The 23,365-nt window shown below is 43.4% G+C and overlaps 2 protein-coding genes and 1 long non-coding RNA gene across 5 annotated transcripts in view; 1 reads left to right on the plus strand and 2 right to left on the minus strand.

The window, feature by feature from the left end:
• BARHL1 (BarH like homeobox 1) overlaps positions 1-9,474 on the plus strand; it is a 38,822-nt gene extending 29,348 nt beyond the window's left edge. The window contains exons 6-8 of one of the 2 annotated variants that reach the window (XM_081847226.1): positions 2,571-2,682; positions 3,894-4,100; positions 8,200-9,474. The gene's annotated coding sequence lies outside the window, so the exon portion shown is untranslated. Of the gene's footprint in view, positions 1-2,570; positions 2,683-3,893; positions 4,101-4,407 lie in introns of both variants that reach the window. The other variant, XR_014152545.1, reaches the window with a different exon arrangement.
• A 3,139-nt stretch (positions 9,475-12,613) lies between these two features.
• The window catches only part of DDX31 (DEAD-box helicase 31), a 67,373-nt gene continuing 56,621 nt past the window's right edge, over positions 12,614-23,365 (minus strand). For both annotated transcript variants that reach the window (XM_081847030.1, XM_081847029.1), the window contains exon 20: positions 12,614-13,146. In XM_081847030.1, the coding sequence (XP_081703156.1) occupies positions 13,005-13,146 (142 nt within the window). In that variant the 3' untranslated portion in view covers positions 12,614-13,004. The remainder of the gene's footprint in view (positions 13,147-23,365) is intronic.
• LOC309333657 lies at positions 17,040-21,726 on the minus strand. Its single transcript, XR_014152648.1, has 3 exons — positions 21,427-21,726; positions 20,665-21,064; positions 17,040-18,781 (listed from the first exon to the last, which is right to left on the minus strand). It is a non-coding gene; the product is annotated as an uncharacterized lncRNA (long non-coding RNA).

A 23,365-nucleotide genomic window follows, 5' to 3' on the forward strand; every position in this document is an offset into this window, starting at 1 on the left:
CATCAACTTGCAGGCAAGTATTCAGAAGAAATTCGATCCTGGTTTTATTTACAGGTGGAACTTAGCTAATTCGCTGTTTCTGAAATGCCATCTTCGACGGCTTTAGAAGAGGATTAGACAAATTCATGGAGGAGAAGCCTATCCATGGGCTACTAGCCATGTGGCTATGCTCTGTTCCCAAAGAAAACCCAAACAAACTGAAAGCATGGACATTGCAGTCATACCATTTGCTGCGGTAAAAGGTGGCAGTGCTTAGCTGTGGCAAAAGCCTTTGATAGTGGTTATCCTGGGGTTATGTAGATTTAGTACCAGGAAGTGCATGCTATCCAGCAGGGCTGGTGCGCTCTGGGAGTAGGAGCACAGAAGGCAAGGAGTCCATGAGTAGGCAGAGCCAGGTCAACAAGGGGCAACACTGAGGTGAAGGAATAAGAAGCGGACAGGCAGGACTACTCCTTGGACTGGATAGAAGTAAGGAAGGAAAGGGCAGGCTGGAGAAGGATGGAGAAGAAAACTTGAATTAGTTGGCTCTGCCTGTTGGCCACCCTGCCTTCCGCATGATCATTCCGAATAGGCACCAGCCACCATGGCCTGGCTCTTCACATCTGAACATGTGCCTCCCTACAGAAAGCAGCCTAGGCCAGACCAGTGACTCATGCAGAACTGCGAGAGAGGCTCTCCTCTGTGGGTGGTGCTTGGGGCTCATGTTATTCTACAAGGGACAATACTAAGGCGGAGGAAGCTGGCAGCCGGAGCTGCCGCCACCCTTGGAATGATTGCAGGTAAAAAGCAGGCAGGGAGTGGCTGAGAATGGGCTGACAGTTAGTAGGGCATGTGGACCAGCCTCCACCGGTGGGGCTTATTTTTGTTGTTTCTCTGCCCTCTGTACCTTCTGAAAGCAGAGTCAGAGAGCTGGAGAGGGTCAGGGAGGCGGGGGCCTTGCCAGCGACAGTGAATTATTAACGCTCATCTTGCAAACAGATAATGGCCTTAAATGATCGCTTTGGTGAAAAAACAAAAAAGAGTGCCTTCCACCCTCCAGCAATAATGAAAAGGGGAAAGGGGAGGAACAAGAGAAGGAAAGGACTTAAGTTGCTCATCTGCCTTTGGCCTGCATCTCCCCCAGCAGCTGGTCACCGGGACAAGCCTGGGAGCTGCTCTCTGTCTTGGGAAGCTGACAGATGGGTTGCGAGGCTTAGCTCTTTACACAGAACCAGGCCTCCTCTGCCAGACCAACGTCACCCACCCCCCTTTGCACACACAAACACACACACAGATCTCCTCCCCAACCTGCAGGCCAGACTGCAAAAATATATGCATGCAGGTCAGACACTCAAGAGGAGGGACAACAAATGGCGATAAATGAAAGAGCTATGCAGAGATCCTCAGCAGGGAGGAGAGAAGGAGGGCCCTAGGGTTGAAAATAGACAGGCATAGAAATGATCTAAGGAGCTGCAGAAAATGTTTGCTTCGCTAGGGATGGGAGAATTTGCCAATTTTGTTTTCCTCTTTCCATTTCTTGTCTTACTGTCCACTGTCCATTTTTTTAAAGTTCTCATGAAAACTTCCTCAGTCTTTACCACGAGTGTCCACTTGTTAGGGTTTCAGTCTTGTTTTTAATGTACAGTGGTGCCCCGCAAGACGAACGCCTCGCAAGACGGAAAACCCGCTAGACGAAAGGGTTTTCCGTTTTGGAGGCGCTTCGCAAAATGAATTTCCCTATGGGCTTGCTTCGCAAGACGAAAATGTCTTGCGAGTTCCTACGGGGTTTTCCCCCTCCCCCCCCTTTTCCTAAGCCCTAAGCCGCTTATCAGCTGATCCGCTAAAAGCCGCTAATAGCGCTAATCAACTAAGCTGTCAATGGGCTTGCTTCGCAAGACGAAAAAACCGCTATACGAAGAGCCTCATGGAACGGATTAATTTCGTCTTGCGAGGCACCACTGTATCAGTTGTTTTAGTTTAACTGTTCTTAGACATCTGATGTGTAAATCTCCTGGAGGCAGTGGTTTAGAAGGCAGTGAATAATCTGTGATGTTGATGATAATATTCATCAGCATTTTAAGTGTGAATTTCTCCTAATAGACTCATCTTTGTAGGCAGTTTTGCCTAACATACACATTTTTTTGCAAGCCATATCCCCCAGTGTGATACATTTGTGTATGCCATTTTCATTATTATATACATTTTTATGCACACTTTGCCCCAGTACATGCATTTCTGTACCTGCAGGCTGGAGAATTGTGATGCAAAATGTGAACACCATGACTTCCCCAAATAATTCTGTAGTTTCATAAAGGTGCTGACAGTTGTTAAAAGAGACCCCTGCATTCCCTTCACAGAGCTACGATTCCCAGAGTGTTTTAGCAGTCAATTTGTCTTCATGGGGAATTCTGGAAATTGTAGCTCTGAGGGGTAATGGGCGGGGAAGTCATTCCTGAGAACTCTCAGACCCTTAACAAACTACAACTCCCATAATTTTTTTTTTGAGGGGGGAAGACTTGACTACTTAAAGTGGCATCATAGTGCTTAACATGTATGGTGTGAATGTGGTCTCTGTCTTCACTCTTACTCAGGGCTGGGAAGTCTGCAGCCCTTCAGATGTTGCATGACTCCAGCACCCATCCTGGAGCAACTCTCCTATGAGGAAAGGCTGCAGTATTTTTGCCTTTTTCATTGGGAAAAAAGGCAAGTAAGAAGCGACGCAGTAGAAATTTATAAAATTATGCATGGATTGGAGACAGTGGATGCATTTCCCCCATCCTTCTTTCATAACACTAGATCCTTGCAGAAATCCAATGAAGCTGAATGTTTGAAGATTCAGGACAGATAAAAGAAAGGCCTTCACACAGTAGTGCATAGTTAAACTATGGAACTCTCTCCCATAGGAGACAGTTATAGCCACCACCTATGATGTCTTTCATCATAGGGACGTGGGTGGCGCTGTGGTCTAAACCACTGAGCCCTGGGCTTGCCGATTGGAAGGTTGGCGGTTCGAATCCCCATGACGGGGTGAGCTCCTGTTGCTCGGTCTCAGCTGCCAACCTAGCAGTTCGAAAGCACGTCCAAGTGCAAGTAGATAAATAGGTACCGCTCCGGCAGGAAGGTAAACGGCGTTTCCATGCGCTGCTCTGGTTCGCCAGAAGTGGCTTAGTCATGCTGGCCACATGACCTGGAAGCTGTGCACCGGCTCCCTCGGCCTGTAAAGCGAGATGAGCGCTGCAACCCTAGAGTCATTTGCGACTGGTCCTAACTGTCAGGAGTCCTTTACCTTTTTTAAAAAATGATGTCTTTAAAAGAGGATTGGACAAATTTATGGAGATAAAGGCTATCAGTGGCTACTAGGCAGACCCAGATGAAAGCAACTTGAGGTGCCGGGCTAGGAGATCTTGAGACACCCAAACTGAATAGCATCTGATCATGAGAAACAAAACCTCGTTCTCTTCTTTATCAACTCAATGAAAGTAGAACATTGCTGAAATTTTAGCACTGATTAAGAGATTGTTTATAAATTTATGGAATTAATGAAGACATCCACACAGAACCTTCATAGGGGAAATTATAGTAAAGTTACAACATTGCACTATATACAAGGTCAGAACAGTTTCTTTCAAGGTCTTTTGGGTGCAAACTTAATTATATCATTAAAATCAGTAAGTCACAGTTTATCATTTTATATGCAGAGAATGCTTAGATCACACAATCATTCTTGGGACATTGTTGAGCGTAGATCATTCTGTATCCTTTTTAGTCTATGAAATGATGTTTCGCCAGTACACTTTGTAACCATTAAACACAGGAGCAATCTGAAAATTGTTTCCACATTTGGAAAAGCTGTCTGAATTTTTCCTGGAATATTACTTGATACATATCTTGGTGGGTGAAATTTTCTTTTTCAGGGTGAGCTGGTTTGACATACAGGTAGAAGTGCAAGAATTCATTGACTAGACTAAGGTCAACATCCTTTGGATACTTTGCACCAAAATCACAATGCCATTGTGAATATGTTCCTTGGTTGCTTGAAGGTTCACCACAAAAGAAAAATTGCCAGCTCCTATACACTGTTGCCCTTCTGTTTAGGTTGGCCTTAAGAGTGTCCATGACAGGTATAAATGAATTTACCCTTAACTCTTTGAGAAAGTTTTTTTAAGGTTTCAGGTGCTGTCCCATCATCCCCCCCCCAGTACCTTCTTTTGACAGTTTTGTACTCTACCTCTGGTAGAGTAAATTCTTCTTGCTGTTCGGTTTCATCAAACTTAGCCTGGTTGTTTGATACAAACTATAATAGTGAGCTGTAAATATTTACACATGTGCTCAATAAAATTTGCAAGCTTGGGAGTGCCTTGCTAACTTTAGCAAAACTGTCCAAAGGTGGAACATAAGCATGAATTCAAATCCTTCCATTTTCTGCAGAAGATTTACAGCTTGTTGTCTAGTATCTCCTTTTTCGGTTTCACCACAGTAAATATGACTGAGGAATTCAACAATGTAAGTATAACTTTCACTAATAGCTGCAGTAGCTTTGCCATGACCCTCTCTTATTGTGTCAGATAAATGTTTAGGAACTTTTGACCCAAAAGCAAGAATTCTTTTAGCACTGCCCATCTTTCTGAAGTAGCTGAGAAAAAACAATAACGTTAATCTATTGTGTAAAAAAATCACTGCAACTAGGCATGAGTAAACTGCAGTTCAGCCAAAGAGATTTAGGGAATGTCTGGTGAATGGAATAATCTTTGCCAACTTGTTCCTTTCCAGCTTTTTTGGTTGAATGCCGTTATAGTTTTCAGCCATATTGGCTGCATTGTCATATGACTTTCCTCTATATTTGCTGAAATCTATTTCAAGTTCAGTATCAGCTCAGCCATACTTTCACTGGTGTGATCTTTCAGTTCAAAAAGACTCAGAAAGTATTGAGCTCGTAATCCATCGTGGGGAGAAACATATCTAACAGTGACAGTAAGCTGATAAACATGGGAAACATCAGGGCTTGAATTGACTGATAAACTAAAATAACCTGCCTATTTGAAGTCACTTGGTATTGCTTCTTGAAATGTGTTAGCCATCACCTGGATAACCTCGTCGCATATGGCTTTGGATAAGTAAGGGTTACCAAAGCCTTTACCTCCATACCGATTTATGTGAGCACACAGGAAGGGATAAAATTTGGCAATTAATTCAAGCAATTCCAGAAAGTTACCATTATTTGGTGAACCGAATTCCTGAATTTCATCATTTCCCCTAAATGCCAAGCCACGTTCTGCCAAAAGAGAAATCAGTGCAATAACTCACTGAAGTACGTGCCTCCAGTAATCCTGCTCATTTTGATGTGAACATGTGACCATGCTTTCTTGTTAAGCATGTTAGCATAGGGTTAATATGATTTTTAGAGTTTTTGTGGGTTCAAACAAGATAAGTGTGATGCCAATAATCAAAGTCATTAGAAGCTAAAGCTGTAGTTCAGGTAGTTACGTTAGAGAAAAATTTGCGCACAAAACAGTAGACTTTTCCTGTTGTGGGAGAATACATTAGCCATTCCTGAGGGTAGGTTTTTCAATTTACTTTTGGTGGAATAGAATCAATCCAGAATATTTCCTCGTTATTCAACATGGTCCATAAACATACATCATTATTGTCTCTGAAATAACTAGTTAGTAATTTTGTGTCTGCGGTGCTGGGGTTTTCGCTGAGATCATTTGCTTTGTTTTCCAATTCTTTAAGATTGCATTGAGCTTGAACTGCTTCTTTTGGTGTAACTATCTCGTGGCATGTTCCTTCTGCGCCTTCAGTGGCGGACCATGGGGTCTCAAATTTCAGAGGTGCCCTGTGCAACACCAAGATTTGGTGCTCTCCACCCATCTTGCTCCATTCTACACCATAATTGCAGCATCTCTTGTGGTGCCCTCAAGGCTCTGCGTCCAGTGTGACCAAACCAGTTGCACTCCCCTAAATCTGCCTCTGGTACCTTGTGTTAGTCTTTGTAGGTCACTTCATTGCCACTTTCCTTAGAATTTTCTGTACTTGTGGCTGTAGTCACTGAAAACAGTTCTCAAAGTTCTTGGGAGGCTGTGCTCTGTATATAAACTGGTTGTTCTGCTCAAACTGCTTAGTGTCGTCTACTTGATTTTCTTCTATTTGTAAACACGAACGTTCTGTATCTGAGGGATTATGTAGGGCTGTTTTTGCCGGCTGTACAAAGCCGTATGACGTGATTGGCTTTAAATGTTGGGAGTACTTCCTTCTGTTCTTTTCGTCGCTTTCATTTACTAGCACCACTTTCATATTGCTTGCTCATTATTATTTTCACAAAAAGGTGATTCACAGTGATATAAAAGGATCCTCACTTGTTCTTAAAACACACACTGTAATGATAGACAGTGATCTGAACACTTGCATTGCTTCGTAGTGGACGATATTATTTGATTCTGAGTAGCTTTAAAGCCTCCACGAATTTACTAAACAATAAGTATTCACTTGTCATAGACTCGTGTGTCACATGCTTAATGTTACTAAGGAACTGGGCCTAGATTATAAAATTTGCCTGTTTTTTTAGAATGGGGAGGGGGGCAAGAGGCCGAGGCCCTCCTAGATTATGAGGCCCTGGGATGCAGCCTCTTCAGTCTGTATGTAAATGTAGCCAGTAGTATTTTTCTAGAAAAAATAGGTGCCAGAACTCACTATGAACGCCTCCCTCAGTCTCTTAGAATGGCAGTGGCACCCACCTGAGAGGTGCCAGAACCCACCTGAGAGCAGATCCTCCAAGTGTCCCTATTTTCCAGGGATGTCCCTGATTTTGAGAAGCTGTCAGGGACAGTATGTCCCACTTTTCCTTAGGACGTCCATATTTTCATTGAAGAAATGTTGGAGGGTATGGAGTTATCTGGCTTCCGAGCCGTCTGAAGGCAATCCTGTATAGGGAAGTTTTAAAAAATGTTTCATTTTTCATTATGTTTTTATATATGTTGGAAGCTGCCCAGAGTGGCTGGGGCAACCCAGTAAGATGTGTGCGGTATATATAGTAGAATAATCATTATGGAATGGGACAAGGACATTGGAGAAATGTTGGAGGGTATGCCTAAGAGGTGCCAGAACCAGGTTCCTGTGAGTTTCCCCTGAAAAAAAGGCCCTGAATTTAGTACTGCTACAAGCCATGGTGGCTGCACCCCTGTGGCAGCATCCTGTGGAATACCAGTTGCTGGAAACTGCAGGAAGGGAGAGTTCTCCTGTGCTCTAGTCCTGCTAGTGGGTTTCCCACTGAAGCATTTGGTTGGCCATGGTGAGAACAAGATGCTGGACTAGATGGGCCCCCTTTGGCCTGACCTTATAGGACTCCAGCACTTTCTGGAGGTTGCCCACCCCTCTTGTTGCTGGTTGAAAGTAATACCTCAGCTCCACCACTGTCCCTTTTGGTCAGAGCCATTCACTCTTGGGAAACATCAGAAGAGGCTAAACTGTGGCCCTCTGGCTGTTGCTATGTGACAACTCCAATAACTCCTGGCAGATGGAGGTGCAGTTTCATCAGTTTGCCTCAGGGACTAGGGCCTGGCCTGCTGTGGAAAGGGTTGTACTCCCCTTGAGCCTTGCAGCTGTGGTGGCAAGGAGTACATTTACGCCAGGGCATTTAGTGTACCAACCATCACATCTCTTGAGTCAGTCTGATTTAGCACTAGTTACCCATGCCTTCACTGCACTGCTGTTCAGATTACTGCAAACTGAGTTACATGGAGCTACCCTAGAAGACTGTCCGGTCAGTGCAGCGCTTCAAATGATGCAAAATGTAATGGCCAAGCAATTGTTCCCCAGGCTCAGGAGAAGATGTTTAAAGCCCTAAGCGGCTTAGTTCCTTTGGGGCTGCATGCCTCATTATGAACCTGCCCCCTTGTTAAGAGCTGCAGGAGAGACCCTTATGAAGATATGACTGCCAGCAGAGGCCCACTTGACAGGCATGTGGGGGAGAGCTTTTTCCTCCATCACCCCCAGATGAAGGAATGCAATCACACACACCCACGTCTCTGTTGTTAGGAAAGGTATCAAGGCACAGTTCAAACAAAAACAAAAAACCAAGCAGTTTTCTATAGGCTCGAGATTTTAATGTAAAGAGTCCCCCCCCCCTACATAAAGAGCAGATTTTGGCTAACATTCCCAATGTAACATGGTCATGGTCTAATTTTAATCAATTGTTTTTCTTTCTGTTAAAACCATGTATAGCCATTCAAGCAGACCGAGAGTTGACTGCTTTTGAACAACTTATGGTCAATGTTCCTGCTACAGAGAACAATCAAAGAAAAATCTTTGTTGACATTTATTAAGGACTGGAAACTTCTTATGGACTTTTTGCGTGAAAGAGAAAATGAACTTGTAATATCTGGATTTGAAGATTGAGAAAATGTTGGCTTATAGAAAATAGAATAGTTGGATGTCAATTTCAGTGAATACTTTGAACTAGTTGCTATATTTAGCTGTCAAGAGAATCAGAAGTCTTTTAATCTTTTTCTATTTTTTCCTTTTTAAATTTCCTTTTTATTTATTTTTTCCTTCTCCCTTCTCTTTGCTCCTGTTTTTTTAAAAATTAGATTTTAAAAATATTTCTTTTATTCTGGTATATAACAAAAAGATGCTTTGTAGTAGGTATAAACTTTTGTACATCTTTTGATGAGTATCGATTAAAATAAAATGTGTGGAGAAAAAATTGTTCCTGCTACATCAGTGGGTGAAGTACCAACCATATACAAAATATTAACTGAGGTAGAATTTGGCCATCTTATGACCACAAAAATTCCCTGGGAAATGGACCTTGAAGTAATAATCTCTAATGAAAAATGGAAAACACTTTGAGTTGGGGGGCAGAGGATTATTTTAAAACAGTTTCGGACCAATTAATGGAATTCTCTTTGAAATGCATACATAGGTGATATATTTTCTGCTTGCAAATATCCCACAAGATACCAGGGGCAACATCAACCTGTTGGAAGGGATGTGGGGAGACTGGATCTTACATGCATATGGATGGTTTTTGCAAATCTCTTTACCCATTTTGGGTTTTGATATTTTAAAAAATGAGTTTAATATTCAAAGTGGACCTACAACCTTACCCTCTAACTTGCTTTAATTTGAATAAAGGACATATCTACTCCACCAATTGCTCATGAAGAACTTTAACTGTTCCTCCTCACAGTGGAAAACATGGAAATAGCCATGCTCTTGGGCCTGAAAACAATAGCCCTGGCTGAAAAGCTGATAAGCCAGATTTGTGCTACCAAAGGGAATTCTAACCAACAGCTTTTCTATATTGTGTGGCAACTGTTTTTGGATGATATGGGTTAATAAGACTGAGTTCTCATGGTAATATATGGAAAGATTTCTTGGAGTGATTTGTAATAATTTTATTTGATATTTTTAAGCAACGTGGTTGATGTGTTTTGACTTACATTTTATGTGTGACGTGAAGAATGAAAATGAATAAACATTATTTTAAAAACCTGAGTTTTTAACATTTGCAATGTTTTATTTTTTATTAGTTCATATTATGGTTTGTTCTTAGGTTTTGATTTGTTATACACCACCATACTGATTTTCATATAGGCTGTGTAAAAGAATAATAAAATCAATGGATAACTTAATTTAAAATGAAGCCCAGCCTTTCTCCTGTTGCAGCCAGACAAGATGTATCTGGTTGCTCACAGAACAAAACACCTCCCATGGCTTATTCCTGAGAATTCAGGGGTCTCAGGTAGACAGTCTCTGCATATGAATGTTCCATTTAACTGCTGCTGCAAACAACTGTTGCCTGGCCCATCTTCCATGACTTTGCCTATCTGTTTTGTATAAGAATACAAAATGGGGCCTGCAACAGGTGTGGAGTGTTGGTGGTGGCTGGTGGCCCTTGGGACTGGTGAGGCAGAAGGCAAGGAGACCAATTGTAGGCAGAGCCAGAGCCAATGGCAGGCAGAGGCAACTCATTCAAGTTTTATGCCCACCCTCCTCCTCCTTGCAAAGTTCTGCAACAGCGAAACTTAGACTGACTGGAAGAAGCTAACAGGCAGTGCCACCCCCTGAACTAATTATAATTAGTTATAATTAAGGAAGGAAGCCATCAAATCTAACACATGAGGGGCCCCACTTTAACTAAACTGTATAATTTAGTATTTAAATAATCAGTATTAATAATTGTATTAATTGGATAAAACTGGCATTGTTTTAATGAGATTGTTATTGAAATTATATTGGAAAAACTGATCTCATATGAAATATATAATTAGTTATAATTATTTGTTGTTATTATTATGACATTTCTATCCCAGCTTCCATCCAAGGAGCTCAAAATGAGAGTTGTTAGGAGATTCTTATTCCCCACAGAACTACAGTTCCCAGAACGGTTTAACAACCAATGCCTCTTCCCAGGGAATATTGGGAACTGTAGCTGTGTGAGAAGTAAGGGGTTTCCTAACAATTCTCAGCACTCTGAATAAACTACTGTTCCCAGGGGTTTGGGGGGGGAGGAAAGTAATGCCTGTTTAAAATGGTATAATGGTGTTTCAAATACATGGTGCATATGCAGCCTTAGATTACCATTAAAAGTTCCCCTGTCAGTTTTTTCTTTTAAGAATGGAGTTTTCTGGTGCTCTACTTGGTGAATTCTTGCCTTTTTTTGTTTTTTTAAAAAACCCCACAAAACATCAAGGAAGCAGAAGCAGCTCATTAAGTCAAACATCTCCCTTTTGAAAGGTGTTGATTTTACATGAGAAAGGAAGCCCAGAAGCCCAGGTCAGGGGCTGAATTTGGTAAATCCCTAGGGTTTCTTTTTCTGTGTGTGAGTGTGTATGTGTATAAGAAGGGTGTGAGAGGGCGGAGGAGGGGATTGTCCCCAGCTCTGGGGTTAATAAAGTGGGAAAAGAGTCTCTTTCAGAGGCATTGCAAACAAAGTCCCCCCTCCCCTAAAAGAAGCCCTCTGTCCAAAGGCCTACATGGATTGACTTAAACCCAGGGGATAAGTGCTTTAAATTAATCTCATTGCCTAAGAATGAGGCCAAACAAAACTCTTTTAAAATCATATTAAAAATCTATCAAAGGAACAACTTGCGCTTTTCATTGAGAGAGAGAGACAGAGAGAGAGAGAATAATCCAGCAACGGCCTTCCTTACATTTACACAGCCCAGAAATGCAAATCAAAGACGTTCTGTGCTATTTAATTGCCCTTGTAGCTCCCAGCCGATGCCATCTCGCACGTTAATGAACGACAACCCTTTCTAACACGACAGGAAAATGGCAAGATTGAAATTTGTCCTCGCCAAGACACATTTGGAAATGAGTTGAAAGGTTTCACTTCGGCAAAGGGATTAAAAAAAAAGAAATCAATTTGAAATATAGTAGGTGAAAGCATACAACCCTAGAAAAAAAAGGTTACAGACCAAAGCTGCTGGTGTAAATCAAAATATGAACTTGAAGGTAATAGGAATTGATAAAATAGTCTAAGGCTGAAACGCTCAATGGGACTTACTATTTCTGTGTAGATATGTAGCAAATAGCATTGGATGAACACATGTCCTGTGATAAAGAGTTTGGAGGCTAACAGGACAGTTGCAAATAACATGGGACAGAAATTCCAGAACTATTGAGCCACAAGAAATAAATGGATTTGAAAAATCATGGAAACACAAAAGCAAGCACATGGAGGATGCTGTCAGTTGCATCTCTGTTTAACTCACTGTTCTTGGAGAAGCCCCTAGCTCAGTGGTGAAGATTCTGCTTTGCGTGTAACATCCTGGAAAGCCACTGCCAGTCAGTGTAGACAATGCTGAACTGGGTGGGCTAATGGTCTGACTCAGTATAAGGCCCTTTAACTTGCCTCTGCTAGGACAGTTCTGTTGTGTATCTGTATACCTGAATCACTCAAATCACCCTCAAAGATGCAAAGAACAATCTGTCCTCTGAGGAGGCTTCATGGTGTATCTCTGTATGACTGGCTACAGTACCCTGACTGGGGCGGGGTGTGTGTGTCACAGTCTCTGCTGAAAAACCTCTAGCCAAGAAGAGCCCACCATCTTCAAGGCACTCTGTGTCACAGTTGGACAGCCCATCCTTCTGATAAATAAACATCCTTCAGCCCTCTGATACTTTTGATGGTTTTTCCTCATCTTTTCAAGCTCTATAAACAGCGGCATGGAAAGGTTTCCACTGCCAGAAGACCACACTCCCCTTGTGGCATACCAGTACAGTGGTACCTCAGGTTACAAACACCTCAGGTTACAAACACTTCAGGTTACAGACTCCACTAACCCGGAAGTAGTACCTTGGGTTAAGAACTTTGCTCCAGGATGAGAACAGAAATCGCACAGCAGCAGTGAGAGGCCCCATTAAGTAAAGTGGTGCCTCAGGTTAAGAACAGTTTCAGGTTAAGAACGGACCTCCAGAACGAATTAAGTTCGTAAGTTCAGACGTTCCACTGTAATGGGCATGGGCAGAGCAATGGGTGCAACCCTTATCTTTGTACAATGAATGGGGAACCATTGGCCTATGCTGGTTGGAGCTGATAGGAGCTGGAGTCTGCCATCCATCCTTTGTAAAGCAGACTGATGAAGTCAAAGAGGTTTACACATATGTGTGTGCGCGCACACACTTTTCCATTTATTCATTCATTCAATATATTTCTACAGCATCCTTCAAGAATAAAGTTCTTCCTAAGGCAGCTCATGTAAGGTAAATATATTAAAAAATTACAATGAGTATAATTAGAAGGGCTACCGCTTTCACCATTCCCACTGTTTCAGGGGTTGCAGGCTCCACCCTGCATTCATAACCCCACTCCCCAAAAAAGAAAGTTTTGGTTAGAAGCTGTTACAACCAGCACACCTTAAATTTCATACAGGACAATGCTGTTCTGAATTTTGCTTTCCCTTCCCCTGGAGCAGGCTTTGAAAAAGGGGTTGCGGGGGAAGAAGCACCTCAATTTTTGGTGATACTCCCAGATTGCAGCTACCTCTCAGCTGTCTTGGGAGAGGCTGAGAATTTCTGGCTCATCTTTCAGTTCCCAGGCTGGCCAGCTTTTTCTTCCTCTTGACCTTAGATGCAACCATGTCCAAGCCACTCGAGTATTCAGACTGCAAGATTTCAGCCAGACGGCACTTGCCCCGAGTTTTCTTGAGAAGAAACTCACGCCTAGGCAAAAGAAAGGAGAGAGATAAGGAAGGAGAAAACTGTTTTTAAAGGATTTGGTTTTACAAGGAGATACTGTTGGATTTTAAATTTTTAGTGTGCACTCAACGTTCCTACTTTGAAGAAATTCTCACCAAACTTAGTGGAATTTTGGGCCAAACAAGATGTGCCATTCATTACTTGATTAACATATCCAAGTTTGTTTGTTTTTCTAAAATTAAATAGCAGTTGTGGGGATGGGGGAAGATCAGGACTTTGGCAGTGCATGCAGAAGATCCCAGAATCATGAAGGCTGGAACATTACTTTATTTTTAGATGTAGAACAATAATGTGGTGACAGAACACATGCTTTGCAAGCAGAAAGTCCCAGATTCAATCCCCAGAATCTCCAGGTAGGGAGACGGCCAAGGTTGGAATAAGGTTGGTGCAGGGAAAAGAGCTCCATACATCCTGACGGATTGGACTCCACTGGCTGAGTCTCCTTCCTTGAGTTCTTACCTTGAAAATCCATCTCCTGAGTAGTCATACACTTAAGGTCAACAGAATCCTAATCTCTCTCTCTCTCTCTCTCTCTCTCTCTCAAAAGAGATGGTAAGATACAGCTCCCTCTTTCAAAAGCAAGCCTTATTGCAGACACCCTTGAGGTGTGAATGCACAACAGGTGTGCAGGTGAAAGAGAACAGAGGTCATACATGAGGAAAAAGCAAAGCACAGCTGAACCATGGAGACATTTCATATCTTCGCTCAACTCTCATGTTTTAAAAAAGAGCTCTCTTGTTCAGGAACTGTTATAAGAGGGACTTGGGTTTGGAGCACATCCTATATTGTAGGATTCCGTCACAAGAGAGGTCAAACTGGCTGCCTCTTTGCTTTCCTTCTGCTGGCAGGCAAAGACCTTCCTGTCCAGATGAGCCTTTGAAAACCAAGGTGCAGGCGATGCTGGTCATTGGGCTACGGTCGGGGCAAAGTGGGTTTGAATGGCGGGCTCTAAATGTGCTATTGTTATTAACTAGTTTCTTTTTATCACTTTGCATTTCATAGTGATGTTTTTAAATGTTGGAAGCTGCCTTGATTCCATCTTGGAAGAAACACGAGTATACAAATACAACAACAACAAACAATGTAAAATGGATTTTTCAGCTTTCTCAAAATGGCAGGACCAATATTTTTGCCTCCCTAGAACAACTGTTCTTCCAGTGATGAAGAGAAGAAGGGACAGCCAAAGTGCTGCCTCAAGGTGTTGCTGGACTACATATCCCATCATCCCCAACTGTTGGCCATGCTGGATGCTAGGGCTGATGGGAGCTGGGAGTCCAACAACATCTGGAGGACCAGTTGTTCCTCCATCTGTACTGTGGAGCAGCACCACATTGAGGAGAGGGTGCGATATGAAAATGGGAAGTCAGATCTTGCATGGAGTGCCTAGCTGAATTTTCTTTAAATAGGTTTAGAGAGGGGTCTTGGCTATTGTCCAGGAATGGCAGGCATGGGTGCTACACCTGCCTCAGCCTACCCCACATGCTTGTTTTGGGGAGAAGATGGAGGCAACATGCATGAAAGCCAGTGGTTAGGGTGTTGGGCTAGGACCCAGGAAACCAGGATCTGAATCCCTGCTTAGCCATGAAACTTGCTGGGTAAAAAGACCCAAGGTCTAACGTACCTCACAGGGTTGTTGTGAGGATGAAATGGGGTGAGAGAGAACCTTGCATGCCACCTTGAGCTCCTTGGAGGAAAGCTGGGATGTAAATGTAATAAATAAACATACACCACTGCAATCTCTTCCTGGCAGATTTTAGAGTGAGACCCTCAGCAGGCTGCAGGGTCTTTTCAGTTGCATCCCCTCTTGCTTTGGAACTCCCCCAGGAGGCCTGAATGACCTTCCCTTCCCTCTCTGCTGTCCTATCAAAAGGCAGGTCAAGACCATTATTTCCCAAGTAGCTTTTGAGTTGGCTGGGATATTAATTCTGATGCTTTCGAGTTGTCATTTATTTTTACGTGGATTTACAGGGTTGCATTCAAGTTAAATTCTACCCAGAGTAGATCTACTGAAATTAACTTACCCAGGTTAGTTGATGGGTCTGCTCTAAGTCTAACATCACATACTACTGATGGTCTTTAAATGTAGTTTTGTACACTACTTTGGCAGATATTAGCTACTGAATGCAAGAGAATGGCTTTAAAAACAAAACAAAAACAGACTGCCCAAATAAGGGTGGGAAGAGACAACAGCCCTGTGGTGGGCTCAAACGCTCTTTTTGCTGATGCACATGCAACACAGCCAGCCCTGAATTGCCAAAAACTCATCACAGTGGTGACACTCGCCCCTCTTGGACCCGTGGTGCGTCTCTGGAGAAGAGGCCGCCATTTATCAGGGACTGTTTTCAACACGGATCATGCCGTCAATCCATTTGACGGAGGTTCCTCACTGCTTGCCCCATCCGGTGGCTGGCAGTGCCAAGCAATGAGGCTTGGATACCTCTGGCTTAATGCTATCTGAACACCTGCTTTTCTACCCACTGAGTCAAATGAGCCATCTGTGGCTGATGTGTGCTATGAAGGGGGGGTGGGGGTGGGAGTGTCTTATGGGGAGGGTTGGTGGCAGCAGTGTAGGAGTGGGGCATAGCATCTATCAACTGAGATATGCTCCTTCAGACAACCTAGCAGATGTCTCCACTACATGGCAACGCTGGCTGATGCTGAAAGGCATATCTCGGAAAGATTCTTTTTTTAAAAAAACTATGATCTCATCAAATCAGGACACAGCATCAACACACTGGTGGAGGCGAAAGGGGAAGCCTGCAGGGCAAAAGGTCCAGTAATGCTGCAATCTGCAACCCTTTCCTAGGGTCAGGGGTGGGGAACCTCTGGCCCATGAGCCAAACTTGGCCTGAGAGTCTGTTTCCTCACAAACCTGATGCCGTACGGTTGGAGGGTGTTTTGTGACTCTGGGAATTAGATGAAGAACGTGTTCTCAGAAGCAGAGACATACTTAGGCTCCCATGCGCCCTTCACAAGGAGCTGTATCAGTGCATCCCCTTCCCATCCACTGCGCCTTGGCAAGGACATGTTGGCTGCCCAGAGCAGCGCAGGGAGTGCACGGGTGGGAAAGTGGGCTCCTAGCCACTCCGAGCCAGGGTGAAGAAGCACATTTTTCCCACACACACCCTGGGCCTGGGCCCTTGGTGAGGGCCAACCTGGTCAACGCCCAGGTATGCTCTAAGGGGCTGTGCAATGTTTTGAAGGGGGGAAACTGTATGGTCTGGGTGTGCTCCTAGATTACATCTTGTCGCTGGAGTCTTGTGACTTCTGTAAATAGGAGTGTTTATGCCCAGTTTAGGCCACTCCTGAACTGGGACCGCCTGGCCTCAGAGGCCCATGCTGAACTCCAGCACCCATAATCCCCGGCTACTGGCCATGCTCTTTGGCAGGGTTTGGGGGCTGACTGGAGTTGGAATCCAACAACATCTGAAGGGCACAAGCAGAGGTGCAGTCTAGGGAAAAAAATAATGGAAATAGAGTTGAGAACATTACATAGGGAACCTGTGGCCGAATCCTGGTGTTGTACTCCATATCCCTTCAGCCCCAGGCCAACAGTCAAGGATGATGGTGGGAGTTTTGGGACTGAAAATTTGGACTGCCCATGATGTAGACACCTGCAGATTCCTCATCCAGGTTGAAAAGGGTGAAGAAAGGGGGAAATATGAAGCAGAACGTTTAGGCAGGAAGCAATGCGCTGATGAAAAAGAGCTGTGGGTCCCCTACTGAGGCTCAGCGGTGTAGCTAGCCGCTCGGCCGCCTCGGGTGGCATGCACCCTGCACTCGGGGGCGGGGCATGCCACAGAGCCTCCAAGGAGCTGAGCTTTTGGGCATGGCAGAGCCTGCAGGCACCGAAGCCACTGTGTCACTCCCAGGAGAGACGTGTGGCTTGCATGCGCTGCAGGCCCCGCGGTAAGTGTTGCCCCATGCAGTGTGGCACCATGTTCGCCCCCCTAACTACACCTCTGTCTCAAACTACCCATCAAGTCTCTTATATCGTAAGAACATGAGAAGAGCCTGATGGACCAGGCCAATGGCCCATCTAGTTCAGGATCCTGTTCTTATAGTGGCTAACTACAAGCCTGTGGGAAACCAACAAGTAGGACCCCCAGCACAAGAACACTTTCTCCTTAAGCAGTTTCCAGCAATTGGCATTCAGAAGCATTGCTGCCCCCAACTGTGGGGGAACAGCATAGCTACCGTGGTTGGTAGCCATTGATAGCCCTCTCCCTCCATGATACCAGCCTCTCCCTTGCAAAACGAACCCCATTCTTGATCTTGCACTTGGCCCAACTCTTCTCTACTCTCATAGCTCCCCCCACCCGCCGGACTCTATTTATTTCCGCAGCAGAGCACCATCCAGAGGAGGGAAAAAACGCCCCAAATTCCTCCCTGGGCCAGGCTCCAAGCTTTCCCTGCCACTAATTAAGTGATATTAAGGAAGCAGCAAATGCCACAAGGAAATTGGCAGCTGAAAAAGGACTCCAATCTGACGACGAGGAGATCGCTTTGCAGGGAGAAAGCTCTGCAGCTGCAGCTTGGCCTGGGAGGACTTCTTTGCCTGAGAGAGCCCGTCCTCTAAGGGGGCTGTGCCGGCCTCCCCCACCCCCAAAAAAAAATCTGGCCAAAGAGAAAAGTTCAAAGAGCGTTAGGATGTTAGGTCTGCTCATGCAATGTACTTCTCTTTCTCTCTCACAACCCTCTTCCACATGTTTGTCCCCGACAAGGGCCAACTTCTCTCTCATTACTCAAAAAGCAATGCAGAAGAGGCTGTGTGTGACTTGCGTTTAATTAGACCTGATCGTTCTGTATTGGGGGCAATAGGGAGTAATCTGCAAAAGCTAAAATTTGAGGCCTGCTCTCATTTCGATCATGCAAGCTGAAGGACTATAAACCCATAGTTGTTGGTTTTGTTTTGTTTTGTTTTGTTTTGAAAAAAACAATTTGAGAAGAAATATTGAGTTGTATAGAGTGTTAGTTATACTCAGTGTAGACTGGTTGAAATTAATAGACATGGCTGACTTAGGCTCATTAACTTTAATGGGTCTACTCTGAGTATGTTAACTGGAGACAAACCACTGTTTTTGTACTTGTAGAATATGCCTAGTCTTGGACATATTTCTTCTTTTTTAAAAATAAGAATAATCAGGCAAAATTTAAGGGCCAGATTTCAGATATAGAAATGGACTCTGTACTACACGGATCATGCCTTTCTGAGGTATTGATTCTTAACACAGGCAGAAAAATTACACATTCCACAGCTGTGCCAACTCCACACAGGCTTACCTGTGCAGACACCAACACCAACACCACAGAATATGGTTTTGGGTGCAGGATGCAGCTTCTGAAGAATATCTGCTTTCATTAAAACAATTAAAAATAATAAAAACTGAGCAAGTTTCTAGTCCTTACGGAGGCCAAACTATTCATTATTTGTGTGTGAGAGAGTGATGTAGAACTTTGCTCTGTTTTTTAATCTAGTTTTTAGGATTTTTTACTAAATGTTATTGGGTATATTTTTATGCAAACCGCATAGAGACTTATTATATTAAGCAGTATTAAAATTTTATGACTGGCTGAATGAATGAATAAATAAAATTACCTAAAGTCAAAACAAAATAAAAAAATTCCTTCCAGTAGCACCTTAAAGACCAACTATGTTAGTTCTAGGTATGAGCTTTCGTGTGCATGCACACTTCTTCAGATACACTGAAACAGAAGTCACCAGACCCTTCTATATAGTGAGAAGGTGGGGAGGGGTATTACTCAGAAGGGTGGTGGGAATGGGTGATTGGCAGATAGCTGTGATGAGCCTGTTGACGACTCTTAACGACTGCAATAGGTCTTACAGGAAAAAGCAAGGGGTGAGAAGGTGAAAAATGGCTTTGTCATGTATAATGAGATAAGAATCCAATGTATTTGTTCAGACCAGGTCTCTCCATGGTTTTAAGTTTGGTAATAAGTTGCAATTCAGCAGCTTCTCTTTCCAGTCTATTTCTGAAATTCCTTTGTAATAGAACAGCTACTTTGAGATCTTGTATAGAATGTCCTGGGAGATTGAAGTGTTCTCCTACTGGTTTCTCTGTCTTGTGATTCCTGATGTCAGATTTATGTCCGTTTATCCTTTGGCGTAAGGTTTGGCCTGTTTGTCCAATATAGAGAGCTGAAGGACACTGTTGGCATTTGATGGCATACACAATGTTAGACGATGAGCAATTAAATAGTCCCGAGATGGTATGTGTGATGTTGTTGGGGCCAGTAATGGTGTTGTCCGGGTGTATGTGGCAGCAAAGTTGGCATCTGGGTTTATTGCAGGCTCTGGTGCCAGTGTCCGTGTTAAGTCTGGTTGTAGTATTATTGTGGGTTAGGAGTTGTTTAAGATTGGGTGGCTGTCTGTAGGCAATGAAAGGTCTTCCTCCCAGAGCTTGAGAAAGAGAACTGTCACTGTCCAGGAGAGGTTGTAGATCTCTGATGATGCGTTGTACTGTTTTAACTTGGGAGCTGTATGTGATGACTAGAGGTGTTCTGTTATTTTCTTTTTTGGGTCTGTCTTGCAGCAAGTTCTCTCTGGGTATCAGTCTGGCTCTGTTGATCTGTTGTCTAACTTCATCTGCTGGGTATTTTAGTTCTAAAAAGGTTTGCTGTAGATCTCTTAGGTGAGAGTCTCTGTCTGTAGAATTGGAACAGATGCGGCTGTAACGTAGTGCCTGGCTATATACAATGGACTGTTTGGTATGTTTGGGATGGTAGCTAGAGGCATGTAGATATGTTTGTCGGTCAGTTGGTTTATGGTATAAGGTGGTGTCTATGCGCCCATCCTGTATTTTTATAGTAGTGTCCAAAAAATGTATTTCTTGCATAGATTGATTCATTGTTAGGTTGATTGTGGGGTGAAAATCATTGAATTTCTGGTGGAAGGTGTCCAGGGTCTGTTGACCATGTGTCCAGATGATAAAAATATCGTCAATGTATCGCAGGTACAAGAGAGGTTTGAGTGGGTAGGAGTTTAGGAAACGTTGTTCTAAATCTGCCATGAAGATGTTGGCATACTGTGGGGCCATGCGGGTGCCCATTGCTGTGCCGCTGATCTGAAGGAACAGGTCATCACCGAATTTGAAGTTGTTGTGGGTAAGGACAAATTGGCAGAGTTTGGTAGCAAAGTCCGCTGTGGTTTTATCTGAAATGGTGTTCCTTATAGCTTGTAAACCATCGTTGTGTGGGATGTTGGTATACAGAGATTCCACATCCATAGTAGCTAGTATAGTATTGTTAGGAAGATTATTTAAAGATTGTATTTTCCTCAGAAAATCTGTGGTGTCACGTACACAGCTGGGAGCACTGATGGCATATGGTTTCAGAACAGAGTCCATATAACCGGAGACACCCACTGTAATAGTGCCAATACCTGAAATGATGGGGCGTCCTGGATTTCCTGGTTTGTGTATTTTAGGTAGAAGATAGAAAGTTCCTGGTATAAGAAAGTACCTAAATAATAAAATAAATTAGGCATCCTTCCAAACCTGTGAGCAATATGTAGGGAGATATGGGAAGCTGGGATATATAGTCAGCTAGATAGGGGGACTGAATATGTTTTCAGAGTGTGGGGTTTCATGCCTCTGACTAGTTTCTCTCCCCACCCCCACCCTGTGCCTAGGCAAGCCAGAATAAATTATGCAAAGCAGCAAAAGTTTCAGAATATAAAATCCTGTAAAAATAACGAAAACAGCAGGCAACAGGGTTTTTTTTTAACCAGACCTTTCAGCTTCGAATTATACCCTCCAGAAATTCTTTTTAAAATAATGGTACTGTTACCCACTTAAAAGAAATTTTAGATCAATTAATCACAAGTCTTAGACTGTCTATCTATTAACAATTCAATTAAAACCTGCATCTACTTTATTTTTTTTAAAATATTTTTTATTCAAAACAAAACAAATTCCTTCCAGTAGCACCTTAAAGACCAACTAAGTCAGTTCTTGGTATGAGCTTTCGTGTGCATGCACACTTCTTCAGATACCATTATTAATAATTTTTATTAATTTTCATAAACAAAAACACACAAAAAAACATTCACAAACAACACATGACTTCCCCATACCTCCCCTTCACTGCACCCTTGTTTCCAATTTTTTAGCAATCCTTCATTCCATTTTTATATTTAACTTCCCTCAGGTTTTCTTAACTTAAACATTTACAGCTGTAATTCTCTGTTTCTTACCCCTTGACATTTTATCAGACTGATAAAACCTGCATCTACTTTAATATGAATTAAAAAATGAAAATCTACTCATGGGGTGGAAGGGGAAGCATAGTTCCATAATACTTAACAGGTGACACAACCAGATCCACATCATATGTTTAAAGTGCATAGCTTCCCCCAAAGAATCCTGGGAACTGCAGTCCGACCACAGAATACAATTCATAGCATTCTTAAACTACAGTTCCCAGGATCCTCTGGGGGAAATAATGTGCCTTAAATGCACACTGGATGTGCTTCAAATGTATGAGGTGGATCTATCAGTACCTGGTATTCTGACAGTGACAGGCAGAGAGGCGGGGTCAGGGGTGTGGTCAGGGGTGTGGAACCACCTGCAATGTCAGGGCTGTATTAATCAACCAATCAACGTTTCAGGGGGTGCATTCCAAGGAAGGGTGTGGTCAGAGGCAAAATTCATCAGGATTAAAAGCTTTGTTTTACTTAAACTGCTTGGAGGGTTTTGTTGGTTAAGTGGTATATAAATCATGCTGCATATCTTTTTAAGCAGCCCAGCGCCCTCACCCCCAAAGCAATCTGAAGAAGTGTGCATGCACACGAAAGCTCATACCAAGAACTAACTTAGTTGGTCTTTAAGGTGCTACTGGAAGGAATTTTTTTTATTTTGTTTTGACTATGGCAGACCAACACGGCTACCTATCTGTACCCCAAAGCAAAGGAATAGATCTAATGTAAGCCCTCCTCAAGAGTACACCCCTTGAAACTGATTGGCACGACCATCTTATGTACATTAATTTCAGTGGGTCTACTTTGAATAAAATAAGACTGGATATAATTCCATAATCCATAAGACCCATTGCTATTCATGTTTTAACCTGTTTTTTTTTTTTTTTTTTTAAGAAAATAAATGTACTGAGCCCTAGCGAAAGCACTAAAAAGATCAATCTGGAAACACCTCTGATCAAAAGTACACACCCCTCATGAATCTACAGTGGTACCTCGGGTTACATACGCTTCAGGTTACAGACTAAGCTAACCCAGAAATATTACCTCGGGTTAAGAACTTTGCTTCAGGATGAGAACAGAAATTGTGCTCCGGCGGCACAGTGGCAGTGGGAGGCCCCATTGGCTAAAGTGGTGCTTCAGGTTAAGAACAGTTTCAGGTTAAGAACGGACCTTCGGAACGAATTAAGTACTTAACCTGAGGTACCACCGTACTATATTCCTGTAGGGAGAATGACAGTACTTCCATGAATGTCTCTCCCAGTGGGATGAAACAGCAGCTTGGAGAAGGGGGATGGGGCTTAATAACCCTACTCCTAATTTTTATCCTGCTCTTTGCCCAAACAGCTCAGGAATGTTGAGTTGCTTCTCCCACCTTTAATCTTCACAGCCACCCTGTGAGGTAGGATAGGCAGATCAGGGGAGTATAACAGGCATGGCTTTCTTTTTGGCCAGAAACTCACTCTGTCCCGGCACCTCTCGGGTGGGTGTCATTGCCATTCTAAGAGAACGAGGCAGGCGTTCAGGGTGAGTTCCGGCATCTCTTTTTCTAGAAAAATAGCACTGGTTATAGGGATCTGAACTTGGTGGGTCTCTTTGTTCTAAGATGCCACCCACTGGCTCTCTTTAGATCAGGAAGGGGGTTGGTTGGAAACATTAATCACCCCCCCATCTCTCCTGATGGCTCCCCAGCTGCTGTCCAGTTTTTGCTCTCTGCTAAGTTTGTGGAAATGGCAATGCAAGCTTTTCTCCCCGCCCCCCCACAACTGGGAGGGATGGAAAGGGCCCCCTAACACGCAACCTCTGGAAAAGAAGTGTGGGGGGGGATAGCTTTAACAGAGAAACAACATCTCAGGAACAGAGGGAGACATTGTCCCCACCTGCTGTAATCCAGTGAGACTGCTGGTGTCAGTCATCACCCCGTTCCCTGCTGGGCTAAGGAGACATCAAAGCCTGCCCCATACCATC

Source organism: Podarcis erhardii (genome assembly GCF_964252035.2).
Source record: "Podarcis erhardii genome assembly, chromosome: Z".
NCBI lineage: Eukaryota > Metazoa > Chordata > Lepidosauria > Squamata > Lacertidae > Podarcis > Podarcis erhardii.